This window comes from Cynara cardunculus (genome assembly GCF_001531365.2).
Source record: "Cynara cardunculus var. scolymus isolate 2C chromosome LG 7, CcrdV1, whole genome shotgun sequence".
Taxonomy (NCBI): domain Eukaryota; kingdom Viridiplantae; phylum Streptophyta; class Magnoliopsida; order Asterales; family Asteraceae; genus Cynara; species Cynara cardunculus.
In genome coordinates this window covers 3,615,671-3,641,589 of record NC_037534.1, presented here as the reverse complement: position 1 = coordinate 3,641,589, position 25,919 = coordinate 3,615,671, and the positions used below count along the sequence as shown (strand labels likewise).

The following is a 25,919-nucleotide window of genomic DNA, read 5'->3' as shown; positions in this document are numbered from 1 at the left end:
ACTTAAAAGACACTTACCAATAACCCAATCTAATAGCCAAAAATGAAACTTGAGAAGGTATGTGAAGGTGGTAAACATTCAGTAAACCCCCCCAAAGATTATTTCACCTCTATATGTTAAAATCCCTTCTCTCTACAAGGTCTCTTTTCGAGAGTAATCTAGTGGGCTTCGGTCCCATGCTAAACATACGTTCCATACGAGACAAATTTTAGGCCTTCCAAAGAATTGATAATTGGGAAACAAACACAAGACCTAATGCTTTCATAAGGCAACAAGTCCAGGTGATTAAGGCACATAAACTATATAAATCACAATCCCGAAAAGCATATGCACCAGAATCCATTTTTTCTCGAAATAAAATCATATGTTGCACGTGATATGAAAACAGTCATGTTCGAATAAACCTCCGAGTCTTCATCAATAAGCAATGTTTAGAACTCAAATTTTGCTAGTGTTACACAGCCAAGACAAAAAAAAGAGTTTCAGAACAAAATTTAAACAGGCTTTTATGTTCTTACAGTTGTTTCAAAGATCTCCCACAAAGCCTGGAAAGGGGAAAGAAGAAAAAGTGCATCAGTGAACTGCTAGATTTTGGAGATTAAAAAATTGCTTAAACTGATGTGTTATTTAAAGTTCCCTGAGATACTCCCTCAAATCTCAATCCCAAAATAAATGTCCACAATAAAAAATAAATTAACACTGTAATAACTACATTTCTTAACAAATTAATGACAATTTTACTCTTAATAATATGGAAAGTTAAAATTTTCTATATCTCATAGTTAAAGGTGGAATTAGAAAGTAGCAGGCATGGTCATTTGCCCCACCCCGTTCGAGACTGGGTATTCCCTGTAAAAACGGGTACCGGGGCCAGGGATCCCCGACATGTCCTTAACCAAGATCGGCGCCAGGCTGGGTGATGTATTCCCAACCTGCGCCTTCCACGTGTATATATATTAATTAAAAGCATACTTTTTATATACAGTACATATTGTACTATATTTTTCAACCAAATTGTAGGCATTTTTTGAACCATTTTTCGTGGAACCGGGGGTGGACCAGGGATAGGCCCAACAAAAAGAAGGGGGGGGGGGGTTCGATACCCGGTATCCGCAGGGGCCGAGGGGCAAGAATGAGATAGTGGAACCAGGGCCGGGGAAAAGGATCGCATTCCCCACACCCTGTTGCCATGCCTAGAAAGTAGAAAGTAGGCACCTTTTGAAATTAGACACTTATTTTAGGACAAACTAAAAACGATATATGGACGATAATTTTGTTCAAGGGAGTATAGTTTGAGTTTGAGCTCATACCTGATGTATCTCAAGTTGAACATGTTCTTGACAGGAAAGAGTCTAACTTGAGGTTTACAAAATCTAGCAGGTGCAAATATGAAGCCTGAAAATAAACGTTTGAACAATAATTATTTACCCAATCAAATCCTGGATTTCTGTTGAATCATAACAATGAAAAGACACTTCAGGGAATTTAAAAAGGAAGTATGTCAAACCTTTATCTTTGTAATCTACTGAAACATTCTGGCAAACGATTTCTTTTCTCGTTCCCGTCTATCAGCAATCTGCATTCACTTTACATTATAAGCCAAAGTCTCTTAAAATTTCTACCAAGAAAAAACTCAACTTAGTTTCTTTAAATAAAGAAATTGATATTGATATCAAATGAATGCACTAGCCTTCTTCTTTGCAGCAGCTAGCTCCTTCTTTATACCACCTGAACAGCCAGAAGAATAAGGTCAGAACAAGATTCCGGAATAAATGCTAAAACCAAACCAAACCAATCGAACCCGGTATATCAAACCTGGGTTTGGGGAGGGTAAGATGTAAACAGACATGACCTTTACCCCAAAGAGTAGAGTGACTATTTCCGTGAAGACCCGAAGGTTTGTGAAAAGTGTAACAAAGAGAAAGGAAGATACGATAAAGATTTGAAAAGTTGCTTCAGAGAAAGCGATAATACACAAAACAATCCAGACTAAATACTCCATATGGAATTGTAATGTCATGTGTCAGATGTATACAAAGCAAGCATGTGATAAAAGATAGATTTAACTCACCGTCATTAGGTTCCAAGACTAGTGCTTTCTTGAAGCTTTCAACTGCAGAATCTATGTCGTTGAGTGCCATACTTGCCTGGTACAAAAAAAGCACAGTGAATCAACATTGCGAGAAACTGTCGTTAAATATTTCAAATCCCAGATCCACATGTATTTGATTCAGTACCATCATGGTAAAGCACAAGAGCATGACCATCAAGGCTTAAAATTACACCACTGCCAAGTCAAAACAATACAACTTTCATGCCAAATTACAACAAAACTTAACCTTTGTGGTAAACCATTTTCAATTTAAAGTTCATAAAGACCAAACAAACTCAATATATCACACACAGAGATAGAGTCGGGGGGATAGAAAGTACGCAAACCTTGTCTCTATCATAGAGGGTTGAGAGGTTGTTTCCAATTTAAAGTTCATATGAAACTAATAATAATATAAAAGATTAAAAGGAAAATGTTTGTTCCTAGTAGAAACCTAAGAAGCAAGTATATGGATGAAGCAACTTAGACATCCCAGAGGATTAAGTTGAAAAGCCCAAAGCTTAAAAATGACTGAATCCATTTCTGTGGGTGATATGCCATTCTTTTAATTATTTAGACTGCATTTTATTTGTATATAATTATATATGCATAAAAACAATACAGTTTAGATGCAAATAAATTCTTTAAACAAAGAAGAAAAAAGAGATTGCACCTGAATTGCAAAAAATTAGACAATTAAGCACCAAGTCACTGAGCAACACACCCTGTTTCCTAGATTGTAAGCTATCATATAGTTATCATCTTTGATCTAGACCTATAAAATTGGAAATAAATTTATTTTCCCACCAAAAGCATGGACTACAATGACTGAAATTCAATGTGAATTAATTGCAACTGTGGAAGCAGAACGAGGGGAAAACTAGAGAAACGACCTTTGTGTTCATGTAGAACCAATCAATATGAATTTCAAACATATTGCTATAATCAGAAACATCTAATTATAATAGAAGCTTCTTATCACAAAAAATAAAATTTTCCTGGGCACATGGGTAACCTTGCAAGAAACATATCTGCCAAAAATGCAAAATGTGGGAAAAAACTCCATCCTTTAAGTCCATAGTTCGAGATAACTTAATATAAGAACTCCCCAACATATACCATCGTTGCTGAAAAAATTACAAAATACAGGTATGGACTACTACAGGATAAGAAAAGGACATAAATAACAGTCTTATTAACATTATTTTTTTTTTTTGAACTTAAACAATACCCCAAATCAAACGTGCAGAGAAGCATACAAGTTTCCCACACACTATATCAGAAAGAATATAAGAAAACAATGACAACCCACAAAAATGAACTTCCAAAAGGAGATGCAATAAAAAAGAAACATAAGAGCTGTAATCAATATACCACACAAGTACAGTTACCAACCTGGCCTTGACGGTACAGAGCTTTCACATTATCATCCATTTCACGGAGTGCAAAGTCTGCATCCAATAATGCTCCTTTCAAGTCTCCCAGTTTCAACTTGCAGGCCTAAAAAAGAAATGTTTATCAACATTTGAAGGATAAGAAAAAACTTGAAAAGGCAACAATTCAACATAAATATAAAGACAATGTAAGAACTGCTTGAAAGTCCAAAAATGAAGCACGTTTCCAATAAGAAAACTAATAAAAAGAAAAAAAAAAAACTAATTGTTTGCCATTGGTCCTTCTCACAGAAAATGATAACCAAATGCTAGATTAATGTTAAAGAAAAGTTCATGATCTGGCAGTTGACCAAAATGATATGGTGCTTGACCTATAAGAACTCAGAAGACAAATACAAATCTTTCAATATAAATGCCGAATCTCATTTAATGAGACGATACACATACCAAACTACATTGGTTACAGACGACCACCATGGTAGTTTAACAATATGTTTATGGAAATTTCCACATTAACCTTGTGTTCTCACTTATTTCTCTGTTTAAATCAGAGTTTTCAAGAGCTGAGGTGGCAGTACGGTTGTAGGATGAGAAAGAAGACAACTTACAGAACTGTTTGTAAATATCTGAGACTTGGTCTTCCTTAGGGAATCTGTTTTTCCTGAAAAATCAGAGGAACAGCTGAATCATATTAGTAAGAAACACATGACTATTTAATTTTGGTCCTCATGTTCACAAACACCCACCTTCATCAATGTCTTCCTTCTCCCAGCAGACATCCAAGTAACGGAGAGCCTTGCGGTACTTTCTAAGAGCATTTTTGTAATCTTGTTTCTACAGAAGTTAACAATAAGAAAAATATAAAAGCAATATAGTCATTGTTGTATAAAAACAATAACGAACGCACATCATCTTTGCAGAAATTCAGATCTAATTACAGTTCAACATGGACTACAAAAAAAGAAGTAAGCACATATGCATATCTTGTGGATCAGTTCACAGTAACTCCTATTATTTCTCTTTACCCAAGAAAAACTTAAACTATTTCATGCATGAGATTGTAATCTGAATACTACTTCATCCATCCCAAAATAAGTCTCATATTTCTATTTTAATTTGTTCCAAAATAAATGCCCTTGATAAAAATAAGTGTTAAATTTTCAATTTTACCCTTAACAACGAAATGGAGAAATTCATTACTCCTTTATATTAAGGGTAAAATTGTCATTTTGTTGATTAAAAAGTATAATCATCACATGTATGCCTTTTTCATTGTGGACATTTATTTTTGGATAGAGGAAGTAAAAGGTAGCTTGTAAAGTACTTTGCCTGCAGGTACCTTGAACTGTTCATTCCCAAAGGTTTTAATGGTATCAACAGCAGTTATCCACCAAGAAATCTCCTCAGGCTTAACATCAAGATCGAGTGGCCAATCAGGGTAAGTGTCACCATCCTTGAAAAAGTCACACACCCCATCATCTGCTCCCTCGGGAATTTCCCCACAATCTTCTATAATGACATCTAGAGTGGGTACGTCATTTTCTCCTGTAGTAGTATGCTCAACCGAACGAACTACACCCATTCCTTTAATAACCCTGCCAAACACAACATGTTTCCCATCTAGATGAGGAGTACGAGTTGTAGTGACAAAAAACTGAGAGCCATTAGTATTAGGACCAGAATTAGCCATTGATAGCATTCCTTTTCTTTCATGTTTCAACTCAAAGTTCTCATCTTCAAACTTCATGCCAAAGATTGATTCTCCTCCAGTGCCATTTCGAGCAGATATATCACCACCTTGAATCATAAAACCTTTAATAACACGATGAAAACAGGAGCCCTGAAAGCAAAGCAAACAATGAGCTATTACGCAGTACTTATGTCCACACAAGAAAATAGATGAAAAGGTACTAAACGAAATAATTTGCAACAACATGCGTTTATTACAAACTAGTTGAAGGTGGATTAAAGACAACCAAAAACACCTATAAAATATTGAGCATATATAAATATGTAAACCATCTAAGGTTGATGAATATAATGGTGTTCATTCCAATTTCCACGCACTCGTATCTAAGGATGACTTCTATTGTATATCATTCAAATCTATCTTTAGCACTTCAAGGACAGATTTTGGTTGACCTCTGCCTCTCGTAGAAGCCTCATATTGGCACAACCGCACAATTGCCCTCTTATAATTAGTGCATCTAAAAGTTCATGTTAGGACGAGAAACCACCTTTATATCTAATCATTTCCTTAGCTGTGAGGCCATAAATTAGTAAACATCAAACAGATCTTGTGTGATTGTTCTCCTTGGGCAGCCTGATACTCTACATGTAAATCGTAGAAAGTCTTATCCTCATCATACAAAGTGACCTTTCTACACAAATAGAACCTTTTGATCAAACAAGGCCACTAAAGCTTGCTATCATCTCATCCAACATGATTAAATTATTTTACTGACACCTTCACCAATCTCAACAGTTTTTACTAAAAAGCAAACCAAAAACCAAACACTCGTGTGTGAGCAAGGAGTCTAAACAACTCAACCAATTTTTTAAATGACAATGCTAGGAAGCTTGGCAGAACTCACAATTCTAGATGAACCTTTTCCTTCAAACAAAATTAGAAAGCATAGGAACTACCTAATTAGAGAAATAGATGGTATAATTTTATTATTTACTTACAACACGTGCAATCAGGGTTGAATATGGCTTGACTACCACTCGAGTCAAGATTGAACAAAATTTCTTATGCTTGCTTTAGTCTGCTTTCATTTTCCGGCACTCATATCATCCTCGACTCTAATACAACTTGTAATTTCCCTCCATAAACACTTGCAAAATACAAGCCACTTCCAAACGAACAACACAAAGTATAGAATCAGGCTCCAGCAGATAAACAAATTCAAGCAACAATCAACCAATCTTACATGAAAACTCACAAGATGAAACAAAAACGAGAAAATTACGAAATCGAATATGCTAAACAAACAACTGCACACATATTTAGGTTAGAAGTGTATCAAAAGAAGATTATACCTTCAAATGAAGAGGAACACCAGTGTTAGGGCCAATCCCCTTCTCTCCGGTACAAAGAGCCCTAAAATTCTCAGCGGTTTTCGGAACAACGTCTTTGTATAGCTCCACCACCAACCTCCCTTCCAGTTCTCCTCCAATACTTATGTCCAAATAGCATCTCGGATTCACCATTTTCCTTTTCTCTCTCTCTCTCTCTCTCTCACTCTCTCTACACCAGCAAACGGAATTCGAAGAACTTGAAAGTAGAGAGTGAATCAAAACCCTAAAACCGGTTCTGCTTCTTCTCCCCCCGCTATTTATTTTGAAAGTTGTGTGGGGGATGATGCTAAGATACGCGGGGTATATTGTAGCGCCTGAGGCTGTGATAGAGTAGATGACGGACCAGGGAGAGTAAGTGGTGTACGGATGGTATGGACGGTGGGATTTGATTTTGCAAAAGAACGGACGGTTGAAGAGTAAAGGGAGGAAAAGACATTCGAATGGCGAGATTGTCGGATGGGGTTGACGTTGACGTGACCCTCGTCGTGTGGGTGGGGGGTGACCTTTCGGCTCTGATCCAACATGTGATACGGAGTGTCGGTTCCTCCGGTCCAGGATTCGGGGTGAGCAATCCAGCAAAGGTCCGAATCCGGTCAAAATTAATGTGACCGATTTTTGTTATCGGAAGCGGCAAGGAATCGGAACCGGTTATATTTGGGAATCGATCTTGGAACCGGTTTTAGCATCGGTATTCGGTGTCTAATTTTTTTTATAAATTTTATCATTTAATACTATAAAAAAGTAATTATTAATCTATTACAAAGTAATTTTCACAGTGTTTTTCCTGTGAAAGTTCGACTTTTCTTTACCTTCATGGCGTTTTGCTGTGAGTTTCAAGTGTAAAAAAATGGTCTTACGAAAACAAGTTGGTCTCACGTGAACTCAACCTTTATTCCCAAAATAGTATCCTATATCAAATACCAATATAGATACATATGCATTAAATACTTTCCAACTCTCAAAATGTAACAATAGACCATGAGAGGTCATAATGAATGTACCTCATTTTTTATTGTTGGTATTAATAGGTAAAGTAACAACAAAAAATGGGATTATCATCTTAAATGGTCTGAAAAAAAAAAGGTTTTATATTATAATCATGATTTTATTTTTTCGTATAAAATAGTCAAAAACCGCAAGTCATTTTTTCTTGTGATGCAGCAGGTTGCGATTTTGGCTTGCTTTTGTACGTCGATGCATTTTCTTGTGATGCTATAACTTGCGGTATCTCAATATAATTTTAGGGTGGGTCCACTTTCATCTCGGTGTGTTTGAAAGCGTCAGAGACCATTAAAAAATGTCTTGCGACGTTGATTTGCGATCTCTGAGAAAAATGTAGCCTTTTTATAGGGCAAATTGCATGAAAAAAGTAAAGTACTTTAATTTGATTATTATTTTGGGTAACGTAATTTCCAAACTTCAATTTTGGTATCTAAGATGTATAGTTTTAAATATTTAAGTATCCGGGTCACCGGTTGAATACTAATTTTATATTAAAAAAATATTAATTTTAGATTAAAAAAAATACATGTCACTACCCATTTCACCAAATAATATTGAGTTGAATATTACATTACTCACCACGTTATCATGATAACCGGTTAATATTTCAACTCATTACCAGGTACTTAAATGTTTAAAATTTCACATATTTGGTACTAAACACAAAAGTTTTGAAAGTACGTTATCCAAAATAGAAATCAAGTTAAAGCATGTTATTTTTTCCATGAAATTTTGCACTTTATTTATCTCTGATTTATGAATATTCACACATCTCTAATAGATAACACCAGATATTATATCAATTCCTTAAAAACTTGGTGTAAAATTTGAAACAAACAGAAAATCTACTTAAATGGATATCACCATAGCGCTTACACCAAAATGTAATATTCTAGTTATGTCCAGTTTTACCCTTTCTCACTGGTGTAATTTTTTATGTAAACGAAAAATATTACATCAAATTTGGTGTTTCCATAAGAATGATTTTGGTTAAATTTAATATTTGGTGTCCCCGTTAAAAATTGTCCAACTAAATAAGTAAATCATGGACTTGGACTCGTTCTATCGTTTGTGGTTCGTAACAACAACAAAACCCATGTTGAAATGCATTTGTTTTGGTACCATCAAAATATGTGAAACAAAAATTATGGAGATGTTACACGGACGGTAAAATGTTAAATTACTTATGTCGAATTAAAACCCTAAACATTTACACAATTATTTCACCCTGCTTACCTCCACACTCGTTTGTTCAAGATTGTACGTGTACCAAATGAATCCTTTAAATTATATTGGCTAATGTTGAGGAATGAAAACGAGAATGAATTTTTATTCCCCCCAGTTTAATCGAGAATAAAATTTTGGGTTTCTGGATGAATGAACCCATTATATTATTGAATACTAAACATTTTTTTATTATTATTTTCATTCTCATTGATTACTGCTTAATACATCTAACAAAACACCTCATCAGTTTTTCGAAGATGTCACCATATTTGATGTTATTCCCTCATGGTTGGATTTTAGCCCTTTTTGAAAACATGTACTGTATTATTAGTTGCAAGAATCAAATCAAATTGGACAACTCGGGTTTTTATTCTGAATTTATAACAAAACGATCATTGGTTTTCTTCAGGTTGAAGCCAAAACTAAATTATTGTTTCTTTGTTTCAATTATGAAATGACATTGTTAAAAAAATATTATTTTTAATTAAAAATATCACAAATATATATTTAGCAGGTGGTTTTATTCAGTAATAAATCAATTTAAGTTGGTCTGATTCAAATGTGATAAAGAACATATATTGCAAACAAGGAGACTGTTTCACAGTTGCTGAATGATTTGATGTAAAACGATTAAATGATATAATGATTAAGAGACTCTCATGATATATTGTAAAATGAAATATAATTATTTAGAATGAAATCAAAACATTTAATGGTTAAGAGAGACCAAAAATACAAAATCATTTAGAGAAGATGACTTCTTTCATATCTATCCTTTTTTTCTTATAATTTTGATTAATTATAAAATATTTCAACATATTAAATGCTAAGAAAATAGGAACCATCATCTATATATATCTAATTATTTTAGCACATTAAAATATCATTTATCTTACATTTTCAAATAGAAGTTCAAGGAATTTTCACTTTTATTTTTATTCTTTATTATTATTATTATTTAAACATATGCTTTTTTGAATTTTTTTATTATTTTTTTACATAATATTTTTTTTTAAAGTAAGATAACATTTTTTATAAATTAAAACTCTTATTATATAGTTATGCTATATATATAAATCACTATTACTAAACAATTGTAATCACATTTTCTACGATTATTTCTATTATATATGTCTAACATCCTTATATTATATATATCATTAATCTTCAAACCGGTTACCCGAGTACTTGAATGCTTAAAACTTTACATTTTAGTTTACCAAAATGAAAGTTTTGAAAGTAAGTTACTCAAAATAAGAATCAAGTTAAAAGTACGTTACTTTTTCATGTAAATTGCCCTAAATTTATCTCAACAAAATTTGATATAAACTTTACATAATACATCCAACGTTCTTGTTCAAAACAATAAAAAAGTTCTCCAAATTTGAAGATTTTTATCTGTTAAGATTAAAAAAGCGGGTTAAATGTTCAAAATCTCGGTCTTGAAAAATCTGTTCGAGGTCTAACCAGACGCCCCTTTATAATGTAATCCAAAAAAGGTTCGATAAAAACACCATCGATACAAAAAACAAAAAAAAAACCCATTCCTACAAGATATCTATCGATCGCTAGAAAATTACTTATAAGACCTGATAACGAAATTTATTGCACAAAATCTCTCACGACACACGACCAAATCACAAGCAATAACCTTTTCAAAACCCGGGACAACGCTGACATTTGAAATCTCAGGGATCACGCAGTTTGATTCGGGTTATCTTGCTTAGAGGCAACGATCTTGCAAATGGGTCTGGTTTCGTCTTTGCTTAGAAGCTCCAAAGACGAATGGACTTTAACGTCGCGCATGAATACCCGATCACCGATGTCCAGATTGCTGATATCGACTTCAATCTTCTGGGGAATGTGTTCCGATGGGCATTTGTACTTCAAACTAGTTCTTAGTTTGTTCAAAAGACCACCTGGTTTCTCGACAATTAGTGAATAATAAGATCACAAAAATTGGATTCATCTTTTCGTGCTAGTAAAAAAAGTATACAATCCCCGTAACCAATAAAAATCAGCGTTGTATCGTTTCTTTTTTCTAATACCCAAAAAGGAAAAATGGTGGTAAACTTGGTTAACAGCAGTAATAACTAAAACCAGATCAAAGGTGTGATTGGACAGGATGAAGGCAGATCAGAACAAAAACTTGTTGTCTCATATTTGATGTGACAAATGACAACACACCAGAATAGGTGGAACAAAAACCAAGAAAATGGGATGAGATATGTAAATTAATAAACTAGACATTTCATTTTAAAGCCATAAAACATTCCACAATACTTTCTCCCACCTACTTCACTCTCACTTTTACACGTCCAGTTCTGTTATGTCCCGTCCCGTCCCATACCAAATGCACCCAATATATTGCATACAAAGGTAGAGTATGGAGATAGGATGTATATAGACCTTGTTTCTACCCCAAGGGGTGGAGAGATGTTTCCCCTGGCTTGAAAAATAATGGGCTTGAACCACAAGGGTGGTGCCTGATTGGTTTGAACTTGGCTCCAAAGGTCAAAAGTACCGGGAGGTCACAGGTTCAAATCCAAGGAGGAATAAAAATCCCCTTGTGGCCACGGAGATTCAAATTCGGTGACTTTGGGCTATCTGCAAAGCAGGTGGTCGCCCTGGGATTAGTCGGCTGACACAATGGGTTGGATATCCAGGTTAATAAAAAAAATGGACTTGTTTGGTTTGGTTTGAAGAGCATAAAGATTTCACTCTGAATCTCCAAACATCGTTGTGACGTTTTATTAATTAATTATCTCCCTCCGATGTGCTGATAACGTATTCCTTTCATCTGATTGTTGTTTTTGTCGTACCTCTACTCTGCTAGATGTCTCCTCCGAGTGGTCTCCTTTCTATCTTTTTTCCCTTTCTTATGTTTCTTCAGGGTTTCCGACCCTTGTTATTTGTTTGTAAGATATGCCATCCCAGTAAGTTTGATTAGAAAGTATGCTTTCTCTAATTCTATTCATAATGAATAGTGACCCTTGTTAGGTTACCTTTTACGAATATTTGTAAGAGCCAATAACACATATTAGTATTCCTGAAATAAAAAACCCGATCCCACCACCTAATATGCATCCTATACTTCCAAGTTTCAAGAACACAAAATTGAATAGGACACTTGATAAATGATAGCATCAGATAACTAATCAAAATTGTCTGCCAAACAGAAGAAAAAACGAACCTTTCTTGAGACCAGGGCAAGAATCTTCGCCTTTAAAGACAATGGGAACATCGACCTTCAGCTCTGTTCCTTCGTCCGCCCAAACAAATACCAAATTCAAAAGCTTTCCTGTCTCTGTGTCCATATGCACCTACAGCCAAATCCGAATCTATCAGAACCAAAAGCGAAACAAGCTGAATCCAGCATCAGCATTATTCGCCAAAATAGCCATCAACTTTCAGTCAGAAAGTGAAACTTTTTTGTTATTTAACTATCATATACTATGATACGAAGTATCAGAAATCTAGAGGCCCTGGATGGAGAAGGAATAACCTTAATACAATAATACTTCATCTCAGCTATCACAGAGATTTAATCACCAAGATTATATTTCACTGATACGTGTGCAGATGGGACTTGATGGACAGGATGGCCGAGAGTGAGGTTGGCGGGTGAAATTTTTTGTGCAAGACTTTAGGATATTTTGGTAATTTACCATGCTTGTCCATATAAACTTGCATCGAATTTGAACCAATAACATATCCCATCGTGGAAGTACCGGAAAAACTCACATAAGCAAAAAATCTCAAATATCCACGATCATGAGACATAATTATCACAATAAATTAGAACCAGAATTCCAACATTAGTGATTAATAGTGACATAATAGAAGCAAGTGAATTGATCAAGCATCCGGATTCTAAAGAAAAATCATTATCGATAATCCAAGACCATACATATGGATAGACAAAACTGTTATCCATTTGCTCCCTATTTTTGTGCCATCAATATATCATTGTCCTACATGGTTTAGGGTTTATGATTTGGGTCTGTCTAAATGTCTCATCAAATTTGAAACAAGTTTTTGTTCTTACGTCCCGTCGTACCAAAAGCACCCAAAGTGGCTACTTTCAAATACTGAAGCTTTTTGAATGTCTGAACTCCTAGTATACTACTACTATAATAATGAGTTCAATTGCATAATGTTCAACAAATTCATCGAAAAATTGCTCAATATGAGTTCGATTTTTGAAGTGTGCAAGTTAGATTCCAATTCAAAAGGAAAATTACATGGTCTCAAACACTAATTGCATTAATATTCTTACAGTGTTCACCGTATTGATGATTTTATATCGAACACTTAATTCACATAAACAATTGGGACAAACAAATAATTTGGTTCAACGACGACACTCGCAAATGGAATAGTAAACTTGCCTTGATTGGGAGAACATTTCCGGATTCAAGTAGCGTAGAAGAGCCCGACCCGGCTCTGATCTGCAAGGGGAAAGTGGTGGAGCAGAAGTAAGGAAGGTCAATAGACTTAAGAATGGACTGAATCTGCTTTCTCTCGGTGGTTAATAGGTGCTTTCTAGCAACGGACCTCACCGGACTACTGCCTCCGCCGTCAGTACTAGGGTTAGGTTGTGCGAACACGACGGCCGGTATTCGACCTTGAGCTCTATCTTTGACGGAGATTCTATTACCGGAAATCTCCCTAGGAATGGCTTGGATTGTATGGTACGACCTTGACGTCTCCGCCGTTTTCCTCAGTCCAACCACCGCCGTGCGCCACCACTTCGACATCGTCATCTCAGTGTAGATGTAGATGGGAAACACTTGAAAGCTCTCGAGAAAGTGAGGATTTAGCCATGCCTTTATTGGGCTTGGTGTTTCGTAATTAATAGATTTAATTGGGCTTTTTAGAAATCTTATATTGGGCTCAATTTTTGCATGAGTACTTGAGTAGTAGAAAACTAGAAAGGGTCAAAAGCCGGTCCAAGTCAGGTCGAGCCTAAATCGATCCTCGGCTGAAACAGTAACAATTCGAACTGGTTCCGGTTCCGTCAAAAATACCAAGGCCTGGCTACGGTAACCGTCCCATTCCCGGTTTCGGGCTGAGCCTAAACCGATCCTATGTTAAAAAAACATTTTCTTTTTATATTTTTTAAAAATTTCTTTTTGATGAATTTTTAAAAATATTTTAATTTTATTCTAATACACTTTAACATATCTAATTGGATCAATCAAATATACTTAAAAAGTACGTTTTATTATAGTTTTATAATTAGTTTTCAATCAAATATACTTAAAAATTACGTTTTATTAAAGTTTTTATGATTGGTTTTCAATCAAATCTTAAAAAATATGTTTTATTGTAAATTCGTAATTTGATTTTCAATCAAATACACTTATAAAGCTAAAAATACATATAAGAAAACAATTTTTTTGAAAAAAGATCGGGTCGGTCCCATGCCAGCCTATAACCAATCCCAAACCGGTCCCATGGCAGGCCTTGTTTTTGAATGAAAACCATAACCGGTCATTAACCAACGGTCCCAATCAGTCCCGACTCCCGGGGCCAGGCCAAGCCCATTTGGCCATCTCTAAATTGAGTAGAAATGGCCAAAATTGGTCCCAAATAAAATTTAACCTTGGGACAATTTTTCTAAAATGTTCCAAGTATATTTCGTATTTAACACCCGTAAATATTCGTTGTTATTATTAAAATATAAATATTTAAATTTACCAAATTATTCGGTCGTAAAATTGGCTTAGGCTTTCATAAGAGCCCTTAACCCTGTGGTAAAGTAAGTGATGCAGTAATTACTTACCCAATAAATAAGTGCGTTTGATTTACAGGAATGTTTCTGAGGGATTTGGATTCCTGAAGGGATTTGGATTCCATGGGATTTGGATTGGATTGAATTTGAAATCCATTCCTCTGTTTGGTTTGTAGGATTTGGATTTAGAATTTTTTTTTGTAATTATTTTTGGATACCTTTACACGCCCCTGTTTATACTATAATGCATGACAGGAAATTAGGGCAGAACCCTTGTGCATTTTCTATTCAACAATAGGGCAAAACAGTAGTTGGTCCTGGATTGGTTTTGTATTATCAATGCATTATCAAATTAAAACCCCAAAATGCAGACCAGAATCGAGCATTTCTAATGCTATAGAAAAGGGGTTAATCGATTACCTGATGAGTGATGGGAGACGCCGGCAAACAGGAAGGAAGACAGCATCGGCGAGGAGGCAAACCTAGGGCACAGCTTCGCAAGGGACGCGACGGGAAGGAAGCGGGAGGCGTGGGTGAAGCAATCGATGGGAGGGAAGCGTAGCCGTGAAGGAAGCGGGAGGCGTGGGTGAAGCAATCGATGGGAGGGAAGCGATGGGTGAAGCAATCGATGGAGAAGATGGAGAAGAGAAGATGGAGAAGATGAAATCCCACGGGGATGGGATTTTAAAATCCCATGTATTTTCAAAGGATTTTGAAATCCATGGTTCACGGGATTTTAAATGAATCATTGGATTTGAAATCTTACCCTACAAACCAAACACAAGATTGGAATGGATTTCAAATCCAAATCCCCCAAATTCATTCCAATCCCGCAAACAAAACGCACCCTAAGTCTACAAAATTTAGTAGACATTATAAGTCGTGAACAATATCTCTTTGTTTTTACCAATTTACAACAAAAAAGGTAAACCAACTAGACCAGTAAATCCCACTCAAAGTAAAGGTTTGAGGTGAGGTGTATGCGTACTTGACCTCTGCAAAAGTCGAGCGTCTGTTTTCGACTATAAGTTAGGGTAATAGTTTATCTCAATCAGAATCAGAGGAATACCCCTGCTGAGGATCAAGTGCCAAAACCATCTTCGAAATACTTTCACCGATCTCTTCGACTTCTTCCTTTCCGAAACCCCAATCTCGAAGCACATCGGCACCTATTGATCCTCTTTCGATGCCGAGCTTGTGAATGTTGTTCAATCTGTTCTCCAAGAACGGCAGCACAGCAGTGGTGGAACGCAATCTGGCTGCCATAGGGATCGAGTGGACGTCAAGTGATCCCCGAGATCCTGATCCTGATCCCGATCCCGATTGGGGGTTACTTAAAAGCTCCCCACGTCTGCCAACAAGATTGCCGAAGATGGAAGGAAAAGGCAACGGTATCGGAAGAGGACAACGAGATACTGATACATGAGAGAATCTAGGTCTTGTTGATGTGTTTTCATATGCAGTTTCAACTGCTTCACGTACTTCAGAAACCGAGGCCTCGTGGTGTCCTGTACGAGTAAAAGAATAAAGATGTAACGGAAACAACTGCTCTGCTCTTTTTAAAATATATGATATTTATATACGGCAAATACTCATGCACAATTCTGAACCCTTGACCTCCTTGGGGGTTGGGCCCTATTGTTGAACAGGGGTACCACTGGACAAAGGCCCTTTGGCACCGCTCTACTATTTGGGGTGGAGGATAGGTAAAGGCAGAGCAAGAAAATTTTCCGAACCGGAGGCATAAAATAATAAATCGTGTGGTTTTATGAAACCACAAGATATGGCTCGAATCCATAGTGAAGTTGTAACAAGGTTAGCCGTACTGGAAGGTGCGGTTGGATCACCTCCTTTTCAGGGAGAGTTGATGCTTGTTGGGTATTTTGAGGTTAAGGTGGTGAAAGAATTGTGCAAGCTTTTTGGGGTTTCAATTTGACATATATAGTTTAGTAATTTACCAATTTTGTCCATCTTCTTGTTTTTTGTTCCACCTATTTTAGTGGGACTAAAAAAAGTGTATTTTTGTCCCACTCAGACCGGTCTTTTCTTGTCGCTGTCTAATGTTGCATTAAACATGGGACAAGTTTTTGCTTAGTCCTATTCCGCATACTAAATGAACCCTTACAGAGAAAGACAAACGTAAACGAACTCCAGACAGGCACTAGGAAACAAAAATAAATGCATATAAGAACAGGTAGCATATATTCATACCAGCTCCAAGGACACCGTGCACTACCATCGATTCAATGGCTTGCAAGTCTTCCACATCATGTGCGGTTTCAGGGGTCAGCGGTTGCAAGTTCACTAGCCGAAACCGTCTATCTGAATTCATAGATCACCAAAATCAGAAACAATACAGTTGTGAAATAGTCATTGAACTAGAGATCAGTAAACCAGTTATACCAAAGGGTCATTGGCCCAATGGTTACCGGTAGAGCCCGGCCTCTCACGAGGCCAAGGGCTCAAACCTTACCAAAGGTGAGGACTAAGGAGTGTGCGTGAGTATTTTTCGTATATAGATATTATATACTTCAAAAAATATACATATATATATATATATATATACCAGTTATCGATGGTGCTGGCATTGCAGCATCTAGAATGGTAACGGAATTTTGCCTGGCTTGCCCTACTAACATCTGTATTCCTTCGTATAAATCCATGGCACCAGATTCATTTAATGATTCACCAGCAGGACCAACTCTTTTCATCCGGAAAGGGAGAGTAATAGAGTGAATAGCAGATGCATAAACCGCACTAGAGTGATAAGGCTTTTCGTTTTGTAAATTAAGAAATTGGGAAGCCCTGTCTTCACACATAGAAACAAGAATGCATATAAATCTCATGTGAGTATGCACATGTGAAGAAATCATATAATTAGATGAAGAATGATGCTAAACATGGCATAATACTCTGTTCATCCCAAAATAAATGTCGGCAATAGAAAAGGTATCCACATTTTTCGAATTTTACTACTACCTTTCTTGTTTTCATGTTCTTCGTTAGTCTTTATCTCCCACACTTTGCAGCCGCTCTACTATTTTGGGTAGAGATCAGGTCTACGTACATCCAAACCCAACCCCACCAAAAGATCCCACCTTCAGGTGGGATATACTAGGCTTGTTTGGTTTGGATAATAAAGAAGGCACAAAGTTTTAGAAATATGTAACTATTACATTTTTTAACTATTTAAATGACAACTTTACCCTTAATAACAGAGAGAGTAATGAATCGCTCCATCTCATAACTAAAAGTAGAATTGAGAAGTAGGACTTACTTTTGAAAGTGGACACTTATTTTCGGACAAGCTAAAATATAAATGCAGACACTTATCTTGAGACGGTGGAATGATATATTAGCACCAGAATTGTGAAAACAATGTTTAGCCGAAGAGCTTACTTTCACTTAGAGATGGTAAACCAAGAGGAACAATCAATTTGCACAAGGATGAAAGCGCCGAAAACGACACCGCATCATGGAGTTTACGAGAGATGACCTGCTTCCGGTTTGCAGCTTTAGTGTAGGAATCAGGACTCCGAACAGAATAGAGCAATACTGGAACATTAGTGTACTCATCTTCGATATTCTCCAAAAGAGATGCAGCCACACCGGAATATCCTCCCGAGTCATCGACTATAAATTGGATTCCCTGCCATACAATTTCAGCAACAATGGAAGATATGACATGCAACTATACAAATATCTGATAAATGGCCATATAGCTTTAATAAACAATTGCAAAATGCTACAAGTTTACTTTAGGATGCGTTTGGTATTCAAACAAGATAGAACAAATAGAACAGAACAAGACAGAATAGATCAGATAAAATGACCAATTTGCCCCTAATGAGTTGTGCATATATTATATATTTTGATTAATTTATGTAACTTATTAAATTATAATAAAATGAAATTTTTTATAACAAAATATATCATTAGAAAGAAAGTTTTCTTCAAGACGATTAAAATGACACCAAAAAATAAAAAGGTTTATGTAGTTCTCAATTTTTAGTTTATACCTTTTCTATATCACTTTTTATTATTATTTGATAAATTACGTAAGCTAATCAAAATATAGAAACCATCTAAAAACAATATTTTGAGAACAGTAAAAAGAAAGTTTAAAGAGCATAAAATACATTTGATAAAATTTAAAGAATGAATAAAATGTAAAGGGGAAGGTGTATTTGATGTTTTAGAAGAGAATTAGGTTTTATTTTGAGGTTATATTGGTAAAATATAGGTATGTTCCACCTTGTTCCATAGGGCGGGGGTGGAACACGCCTGTTCCACTCTGATCCTGTTTGTTCCACATAAAAGTCCTGCCAAATGTGGAGTGGTGATCCCTATTATGTTATGTCCTGTCCAATGTACCAAACGCACCCTTAAAGAAAACACCTTCACATGCCATTAACAACTAACCTTAGCATCAAAGCAACTCAAGGATCTATTAATATTTAGGGCAAAATGCAACGAAGTTTGGTTTTGTTCCTATTTAGTGTAACGAAGAATTTTATTTCTTAATCAATGTAACAAAGTTTAAAATTTTCCTATTCTTACGAATTTGAATGGTAACTTGCCGATCATGTAACATTTGATGATGTGGATAGCCATTTACGAAAGGGTTACAACAAAGTGGGCGATAAATTGACATCCAGGTTATCAAATGTTACAAGTTCAGTAGGTTATTGGTCAAAGACGAAGTATCGTGTGAGAATAGGAGTTAAGGTGAGAAGTGTAAGAAGGGATTTGGACCCTTGATCACTTCTAATCTCAAACCAACCCATGAATTGTGCTTTAGAAGGGAATTGATCCGATGCTTCTCATTAGTGTTGATCTAGTGGAATTCTTTAATAGGATTGATCCAAGGGTGGAGATCCCTTCTTACCCTTCTCAACATAACTCTCATTTTCACCGGAACCCAACCCATCGATCAAAATGAGTACAAATTTTGAACCTTTGTTGATTAATTGAGAAAAAAAAATTCCTTGAACACTAAATAGGAACGAAGGCAAGCTTTGTTGTCTCATTTTTATCCATTTTTCCCAGATATTTAATGTTGAGAAAGCTCATTTGAAAGCTATGGAAATTGATATTCTTATGTGATAAGTGACTTTTACGAGTTCTAAGCGATGAATATGCTGCAAGTTAAGAAGATTTGCTCGAAGTTACATACCTGCACATGGTCACATTCTTCAACGAAAAAACGAAGTCTTTCATTGATTTCATCACCTTGTAGACCCTCGGATACTGTATCTCTTCCAATACGATAGTTGTTAAATTCTTGAGCACCCATCCATAACCCATTCAACTCGAATAAACTTTGTGGATGATAATGAACTTTTGAAAAATCTGTCCAAAATTGGACGCCATCCTCGAGTGATTTAACTACATCTGTATCCAATATCTCACTGTGAGATTCCACACTTGCTTTATCAATCCCGTTGGCATTATTAGCCCCTATCTCCTGCCCTTCATCGTACAACCTTTTCAAGAACAGATTCTTTTTATAAGGTTCAGATGACTGAGTGGAAACACCGCCAGTCCTGCACCGTTGCTATAGTTTTAGTACATGTGTAGCGTCCCAAGCCAAACATACAAGATATTGTCCACACCTGGACTCAAGGTTTTTAAACGCGTTGACAGAGGAGGTATCCAGTTCCTTATAAGGCAACATTTGTTCCCCTCCCCAACCGATGTGGGATCTTACAATCCACCCCCTTAGGAGCCCAACGTCCACGCTGGCACACCGGTCCGATTCCTGGTTCTGATACCATTTGTGGCATCCCAAGCCAACTGTACCAGATATTGTCTGCTTCGTCCATACCTGGACTCACGGTTTTAAAAAGCGTCTAATAGAGGAGGTATCAAGTCCCTTATAAGGTAACATTCGTTTCCCTTCCCAACCGATGTGGGATCTTACATTATGTCGCGTTATAAGGGGCTAGATACCTCCTCTATCAGACTCGTTTTAGAACCGTGAGTCCAAGTGTGTGGACAAAGAGGACAATATCTGGTTTGGTTAGCCTGGGATGTTACAATATGTATCGAATCCATTGGTGATAACATACTGGTTTACAAACCAGACCCGTAAGATTACAGTATAACGGTTTATAATTCAAATGTCTCACCATGTGGTAACACCAGATGACAAAGATGAATTCTGGTTGTACAATGTACCATGTGAACTCATGGAACCTAGAGATCCTGCAAATAGAAGTTCTCACTGTAACATAAAAAACCATATTTACATATGCAATATAGGATTCTTAGGGGCTGTTTGGTTGGTTTTCTGTTAAGTCCTGCATGGATAAAGTTGCTTGTGCAGAGTAATCTATCTGTATAGATTGGGAAGGTTTTTGTTTGGGAAGGTATTTTCATAGATGGAAGAAGCTTGTTTTTTAATTGGGAGGGACAGGTTCAGAAAATACTTGGATTTCTGCATAAAGCTCCCCTAGAAGCTTACTAAATAAGCCACTTTCAATATCTTTAAGCCACTAAAACAATCATGTATAGCTGATCTAATAAGTTGTGAGTCCATTAAGCTCATTAAGCTGCTAACAAACATGCCATTAGGCCAAGAAGCAAGTAGAAACGTTATCAACGTGACTACAATAGTAGCAAATAAGAAAAGGACATAGCTGCAATATTTAGATTATTTTAGAAATTCTGGGATATTGCAAGATAACCAACCGTTGTTTCTATTCGCTATAAAATCTGGTAATTACCTTGAAAATCAACCGAAATCAACCGAGGCGTGTAAGTAGGCATTCCCTGCGTGTTAATGAATCATCAATGATACAAGTACACGTTACGTGAACCTTCACAAGATAAAAACTAAGGTGCTGTTTGGTTGGTTTTTCATTAAGCCTTGTATGGATAAAGTTGTCTATGTGAATTAACTTGTTTGTATAGAATGTGAAGTTTTTTGTTTTGCAGGGTTTTTATAGATAGAAGAAACGTGTTTTTTTATTGGGAGGGGCAGCTTTGGAAAAAACTTGGCTTTCTGCATAACGCTTCTCCCTGAAAGCTTACTGAATAAGCCACTGCTAAACAGTCATGTATAGCTGACAGAATAAGTTGCGAGTCTCATTAAGCTCGTTAAGCTGATAACAAACATGCCCTAAATCATTTTCGAAATAACAATCGCAAAATTCACTCGGTAGGTCAAGTTCATAACCAATTTACAAATTGCAGTCATGCATCAAGTTATCAGGACCTCTAATATTTAATTCAAGCATAACTATTTTCAAGCTCTAGTAAAGCGCTATGCCATGGTACCTGATGATTCTCCCCGGTGCGGTAGAGTACATCCATATCAATGTTTTGATTCTTAAAAACTAAGTCAGCCTCCGCGTCTTCAACCAACCCCAGCAATTCATCCTTCACATGGCGACCACCATAATGATATAAGAAGCGCCAAATAAGTCGATGATCAAAAAGTTATGTAAGCTATTAAAAATTAGTTTGGTCCTGTCCTAAAATTCATGAATCATAAACCATTACTCAAAACTCAAAAGTAATAAAAGCTTTTAAGCATAACAACACAAGAAATAGAACATAAGCTTTTTAAAATCAAAATTCTTTTCTAACCAAAAATTTGTATGCTAAAGAAACATGGTGGATGATGAAATTATGATTCGTATTCACTCATGCGTCAACAGTTCCGGTAACTCTCTTGGGGGCTGTTTGGTTGGTTTTTCTTTTAAGTCCTATATGTATAAAGTTGTCTGTGTGGAACTGGATTAAACTGTCTGTATAGATTAGAAAGGTTTTTGTTTGGGAGAATTTTTTCATAAATAGAAGGAACGTGTATCAAATTTGGAGGGGCACGTTTGGTAAAACTTGACTTTCTGCACAAAGCTCCCCATTAGAAGCTTACTGAATAAGCCACTTTCTATATCATTAAGCCACTACCAAACAGTCATGTATGGCTGACCGAATGAGTTGTGAGTCCCGTTAAACTCATTAAGCTGCCAACAAACAGACCCTTACTCTCTTTGTGTGTACGCTTTCAACCACTTGGCATAGATGATGCAAAAACTCCGCAAAACGTTATGCGGGAAGAGGAATCCTTGCAAGGATGATGCATGTACCAACATCCTCAAAAGTCACTTGTGTAAATCTTTCACAAGCAATTTTGAACGATCAACTGACAAATTAGTATACTTGACCTAATAAACTCTTCTAAAAATAAAAGAAGTAATCATATAAAATTTCACCGACATAAACAAAAAGTAACTTCTTAACGTAAAGATTTGATTAATAGCACTAATGGGCCTAATGGTATTTCTTTTCTTGTTTTGGGGGGTGGGTTCTTCAGTGGACTCATATAGGAGTGTTTGTTTACAGCTTAATTATTAAGCTCTCAGCTGTTTTGTCTTTTGTACCTCCAATGGATCGATGAAGATGTTCCATGTATACCTACATGCATCAACAAACATATCGCGAATAAAGATGTATATTTACCTGGAAGTTCCAAAAGTGAGAACCGATGAAATTAGCATAACTCCCAACTTGAAAAGTCACGAGCTCTTTCATATTTTTCACCTGTCAAACACACACACATACACCACCCAAGCACAAATTAAGCAAGTGAAACACTAGGAAAATGAATTTTGAGTAGTTCAAGCAGTAAAGAGTGACAGAAAAGTGAAACTTCAGCAATTACCTCAGAGTTAATTCTCGAGAAGACCAAAATTTAAGTATGGTATTGGTGAGAAGTTGTAGAAGTTATGATGTGAGCTGCGAGTAGGAACAATGGGAAAAGAGGTTGGAAACATGCAACAAGAAGAATCTAAGGTGTTGAAAAATGTAAAATTTTGTATGCAACGATTAAGAGGCTCTATACGATTTAGTGCATAATGTAAAATGGTTGTCAGGTAAATGTTCTGAATGAACGGTATGAATGACAAAAGATACCATTTTAACTCTCAGTATGATTTAGGGCCAAACGAAACATGATTGTTTGATAAGTGTTTGAATTACCTTGCATATATATATATATATATATATATATATATATATGTATGTGTATATATATCATTTTGCAAATAAGAATCACCATATATGACATTGCAAATATAAATTAAAAACACAACATTATTTGTTCAAAACAACACATCATATCATATCAATCCAAACAAACATAAGATTAGTTGCTCAAGTTCTACATCAAACAAAAACATAGATTCTATAGAAAAATGAAGTGATCTTTATATTATAGGTAGCCTTCTCCCTTCTGTCCTTATGTTGTAGTAAGGTAGCTCCATGGTTTTCCTAGTGCACTATCGTCGAGAAAAAGCTCCCCTCTCCATAGTTCTATCGCATCGATACTGTCTTTGATTCTATCCTCTTGGGCATTCCCCTTTCTATCAAATTCAACATAATAGTTTCCATACAATTCATAATTTTAAGCATTTAATGATCACATAAATTAGCCATGCATTCTTCCTCACATCCCTCGAGTTCTTGTTCTTCAGCAATAAACATGCTTGTGCTACTAATGAGATGCATAGATAAAGGTGTGCATATGTCTTCACGTAATTGTAGATTCTACAAGAATTTCTTGTTTGTTATCTTTGCAACCAATACCACTAGCTATTAATCTTCTACACTGCTATCTAGTGTTCCATCCTCTATGCATCAAGGCCATATCCCGTGCATCCCATGTTTGAATCATACAAGTCAGACATGCAATTTGATCACTTTACTTCCATATCCCAATTCTAACCAATGTTTTATTACCAAAAATATGACTACATATTAGAGTATCCATCAACTCTATCATACATCTTAATCATCAAATAATGGGTTCTAAGATTTGTACCTTACAAGTAGCTAATCCTTAGAGGACAAACTCCTATGCACTAATCCTTCTTAAACACCTCAATTCACATAGTGGTCCACTTAGGTTGTTTTCTAACTTCAAAATGTATTGGATGATAACATCCGGATACCACCAAGTCTAGGTGTTAAATGAAGGGTATAAATGGTGGCTACTTGGTTAAGGATGCTACATTGCAGGAAATCAATTACCACACTTATACTTATGATGTAATGACATTTAATTAGTACACAACAATAGTACTATTAAAATTTACAACACCACACTCTAACTGAACATATAAGCTTTCAACATTACAGAGGACAACAAGCTTATTATGTGGCCGTTTAACAACACAAGATATTGATGGTAAAACAGTATATTTTCGCGTAAACTTGTATATACAAGCCACTCTTTTAACAATAACTTGAAATCAAAGTTAAAAGTAGATCAATTTAACAATAAATGCTATTGATGATTTAAGCCAACAGAAGAGCCAAAGTATTTGCAAAGCGAAATTAACAATAGGTAACATAAGTTGATCAGTTTTGAAATTTAAAAACAAATCAGCACCAAAATCTCTCATTGGGAACTTTTATCAAACATTTGGTGTTCATCATAAAACAAAGACATAATACACCAGAAATCGAACACAACAGTAGTGAAATCGAAGAAATTTAACACAATAAGTCGAACAAATTTAGCATAAGTAGCCGAATTTTGAAATCTACAACAAACAAAAACAATTATGAAAGGGAGGATTCTGGACCTCGTCGCTAAGTTCTGCAGGAGAGCTTTGTTCGATAACCAGCTGCCGCCACTTGCTTGACTGATAGTTTGTAAAATGGTTATCGAAGAACTATTGATACGAAAAAATCTAGCAGAGGGTAATCAGGCGCTGAACGATTATCGTGTCTGACCGAATCAGTGGTCAGCCCAAGCGATTCAGATTACAAACTGCGGTCTTCAGGCCAAGTTGGGCTATTTGGGCCGGGCCGAAGACCAAGCCCACCGATTTACGTACATCAAGATCCGGTCATCGACCATGTCCCTATGGTTCGTTAAAAATTTCGGTTCTCGTCTCTGTGATTTTGAAATTATGGCTTTGTAATTGTCCATGCGTATATCTTGTCATTAATAAAAGAATCTCCGTTATTATGAACATTAATATACACATGGGCATTTCTCCCCTTCTATATGAACATGGGTTCACTTATGAACAATGTGATTATGTCAAATATTCCAAGTGTGTTTCGATGTTAATATATGTTTATTTGTATTATGTGCATTGCTTAGATATTCATATATGTTGACATTTGTCATGTGCATTGCTTAGATGTTCACAAAAATTCATTTGGTTGTTCCATCTTTTCATATGTTAAAGAGATAATAACATTGTACACTTATGGACAGGACGGGACATGACTGTTAAAATGACATGACAGGACAAAACTGTTAAAATGACCATATTACCCCTAAATGTTGTTCAATGTTATTTTATATCATATAATGATTGTAAAATGACAACAAATTAACCAAAATATATTTTAATTACATAGT

The 25,919-nt window shown here is 35.9% G+C and overlaps 3 protein-coding genes across 5 annotated transcripts; all 3 read right to left on the bottom strand.

Annotated features, from left to right (window-relative positions):
- Nucleotides 1-329: 329 nt before the first annotated feature.
- LOC112515235 (peptidyl-prolyl cis-trans isomerase CYP40) lies at nt 330-7,002 on the bottom strand. Its single transcript, XM_025121917.1, has 10 exons — nt 6,529-7,002; nt 4,826-5,326; nt 4,233-4,320; nt 4,095-4,147; nt 3,488-3,592; nt 2,072-2,147; nt 1,691-1,728; nt 1,508-1,576; nt 1,311-1,395; nt 330-545 (listed from the first exon to the last, which is right to left on the bottom strand). Exons 1-8 carry the CDS (start codon nt 6,697-6,699, stop codon nt 1,523-1,525), a joined length of 1,086 nt encoding a protein of 361 aa, XP_024977685.1. The 5' UTR covers nt 6,700-7,002; the 3' UTR covers nt 330-545; nt 1,311-1,395; nt 1,508-1,522.
- Nucleotides 7,003-10,238: 3,236 nt separating this feature from the next.
- LOC112516025 (50S ribosomal protein L25) lies at nt 10,239-13,639 on the bottom strand. Of its 2 annotated transcripts, XM_025123046.1 has the most exons (4): nt 13,359-13,588; nt 13,188-13,247; nt 11,990-12,119; nt 10,239-10,715 (listed from the first exon to the last, which is right to left on the bottom strand). In XM_025123046.1, the coding sequence occupies exons 1-4, from the start codon at nt 13,560-13,562 to the stop codon at nt 10,492-10,494; spliced, it is 618 nt and encodes a 205-aa protein (XP_024978814.1). In that variant the 5' UTR covers nt 13,563-13,588; the 3' UTR covers nt 10,239-10,491. The 2 variants fall into 2 exon arrangements, with proteins under 2 accessions (XP_024978814.1, XP_024978813.1); XM_025123045.1 differs by having other exon boundaries at nt 13,188-13,639.
- A 1,718-nt stretch (nt 13,640-15,357) lies between these two features.
- On the bottom strand, nt 15,358-25,237 carry LOC112516001 (protein misato homolog 1). 2 transcript variants are annotated; one of them, XM_025123006.1, is made up of 11 exons: nt 25,129-25,237; nt 23,205-23,278; nt 23,003-23,083; nt 21,815-21,916; nt 21,262-21,307; nt 20,665-20,740; nt 19,710-20,079; nt 17,933-18,182; nt 17,100-17,342; nt 16,745-16,855; nt 15,358-16,041 (listed from the first exon to the last, which is right to left on the bottom strand). In XM_025123006.1, the coding sequence occupies exons 3-11, from the start codon at nt 23,072-23,074 to the stop codon at nt 15,581-15,583; spliced, it is 1,731 nt and encodes a 576-aa protein (XP_024978774.1). In that variant the 5' UTR covers nt 23,075-23,083; nt 23,205-23,278; nt 25,129-25,237; the 3' UTR covers nt 15,358-15,580. The 2 variants fall into 2 exon arrangements, with proteins under 2 accessions (XP_024978774.1, XP_024978775.1); XM_025123007.1 differs by lacking the exons at nt 20,665-20,740; nt 21,262-21,307; nt 21,815-21,916; ... (1 more) ...; nt 23,205-23,278; nt 25,129-25,237 and adding an exon at nt 20,149-20,649.
- Nucleotides 25,238-25,919: the final 682 nt, after the last annotated feature.

Bases quoted from the DNA above. Each gene is read 5' to 3' on its own strand.
- LOC112515235 (XM_025121917.1), bottom strand. From the start codon at position 6,699: ATGGTGAATCCGAGATGCTATTTGGACATAAGTATTGGAGGAGAACTG. The intron at 2,148-3,487 runs GTTGGTAACTGT...TTTTTGTACCAG, and splicing joins CTCTGTACCGTCAAGGCCAG to GCAAGTATGGCACTCAACGA. The intron at 1,577-1,690 runs GCTAGTGCATTC...AAGTGAATGCAG, and splicing joins TAGCTGCTGCAAAGAAGAAG to ATTGCTGATAGACGGGAACG.
- LOC112516025 (XM_025123045.1), bottom strand. From the start codon at position 13,562: ATGACGATGTCGAAGTGGTGGCGCACGGCGGTGGTTGGACTGAGGAAA. The intron at 12,120-13,187 runs GCAAGTTTACTA...ATTTGGCTGTAG, and splicing joins GAAATGTTCTCCCAATCAAG to GTGCATATGGACACAGAGAC. The intron at 10,716-11,989 runs GTTCGTTTTTTC...TCGAGAAACCAG, and splicing joins TTGCCCTGGTCTCAAGAAAG to GTGGTCTTTTGAACAAACTA.
- LOC112516001 (XM_025123006.1), bottom strand. From the start codon at position 23,074: ATGAAAGAGCTCGTGACTTTTCAAGTTGGGAGTTATGCTAATTTCATC. The intron at 18,183-19,709 runs GTATGTAACTTC...ATTGTATGGCAG, and splicing joins AAGAATGTGACCATGTGCAG to GGAATCCAATTTATAGTCGA. The intron at 16,856-17,099 runs GTATATATATAT...CTATGAATTCAG, and splicing joins GCCAGCACCATCGATAACTG to ATAGACGGTTTCGGCTAGTG.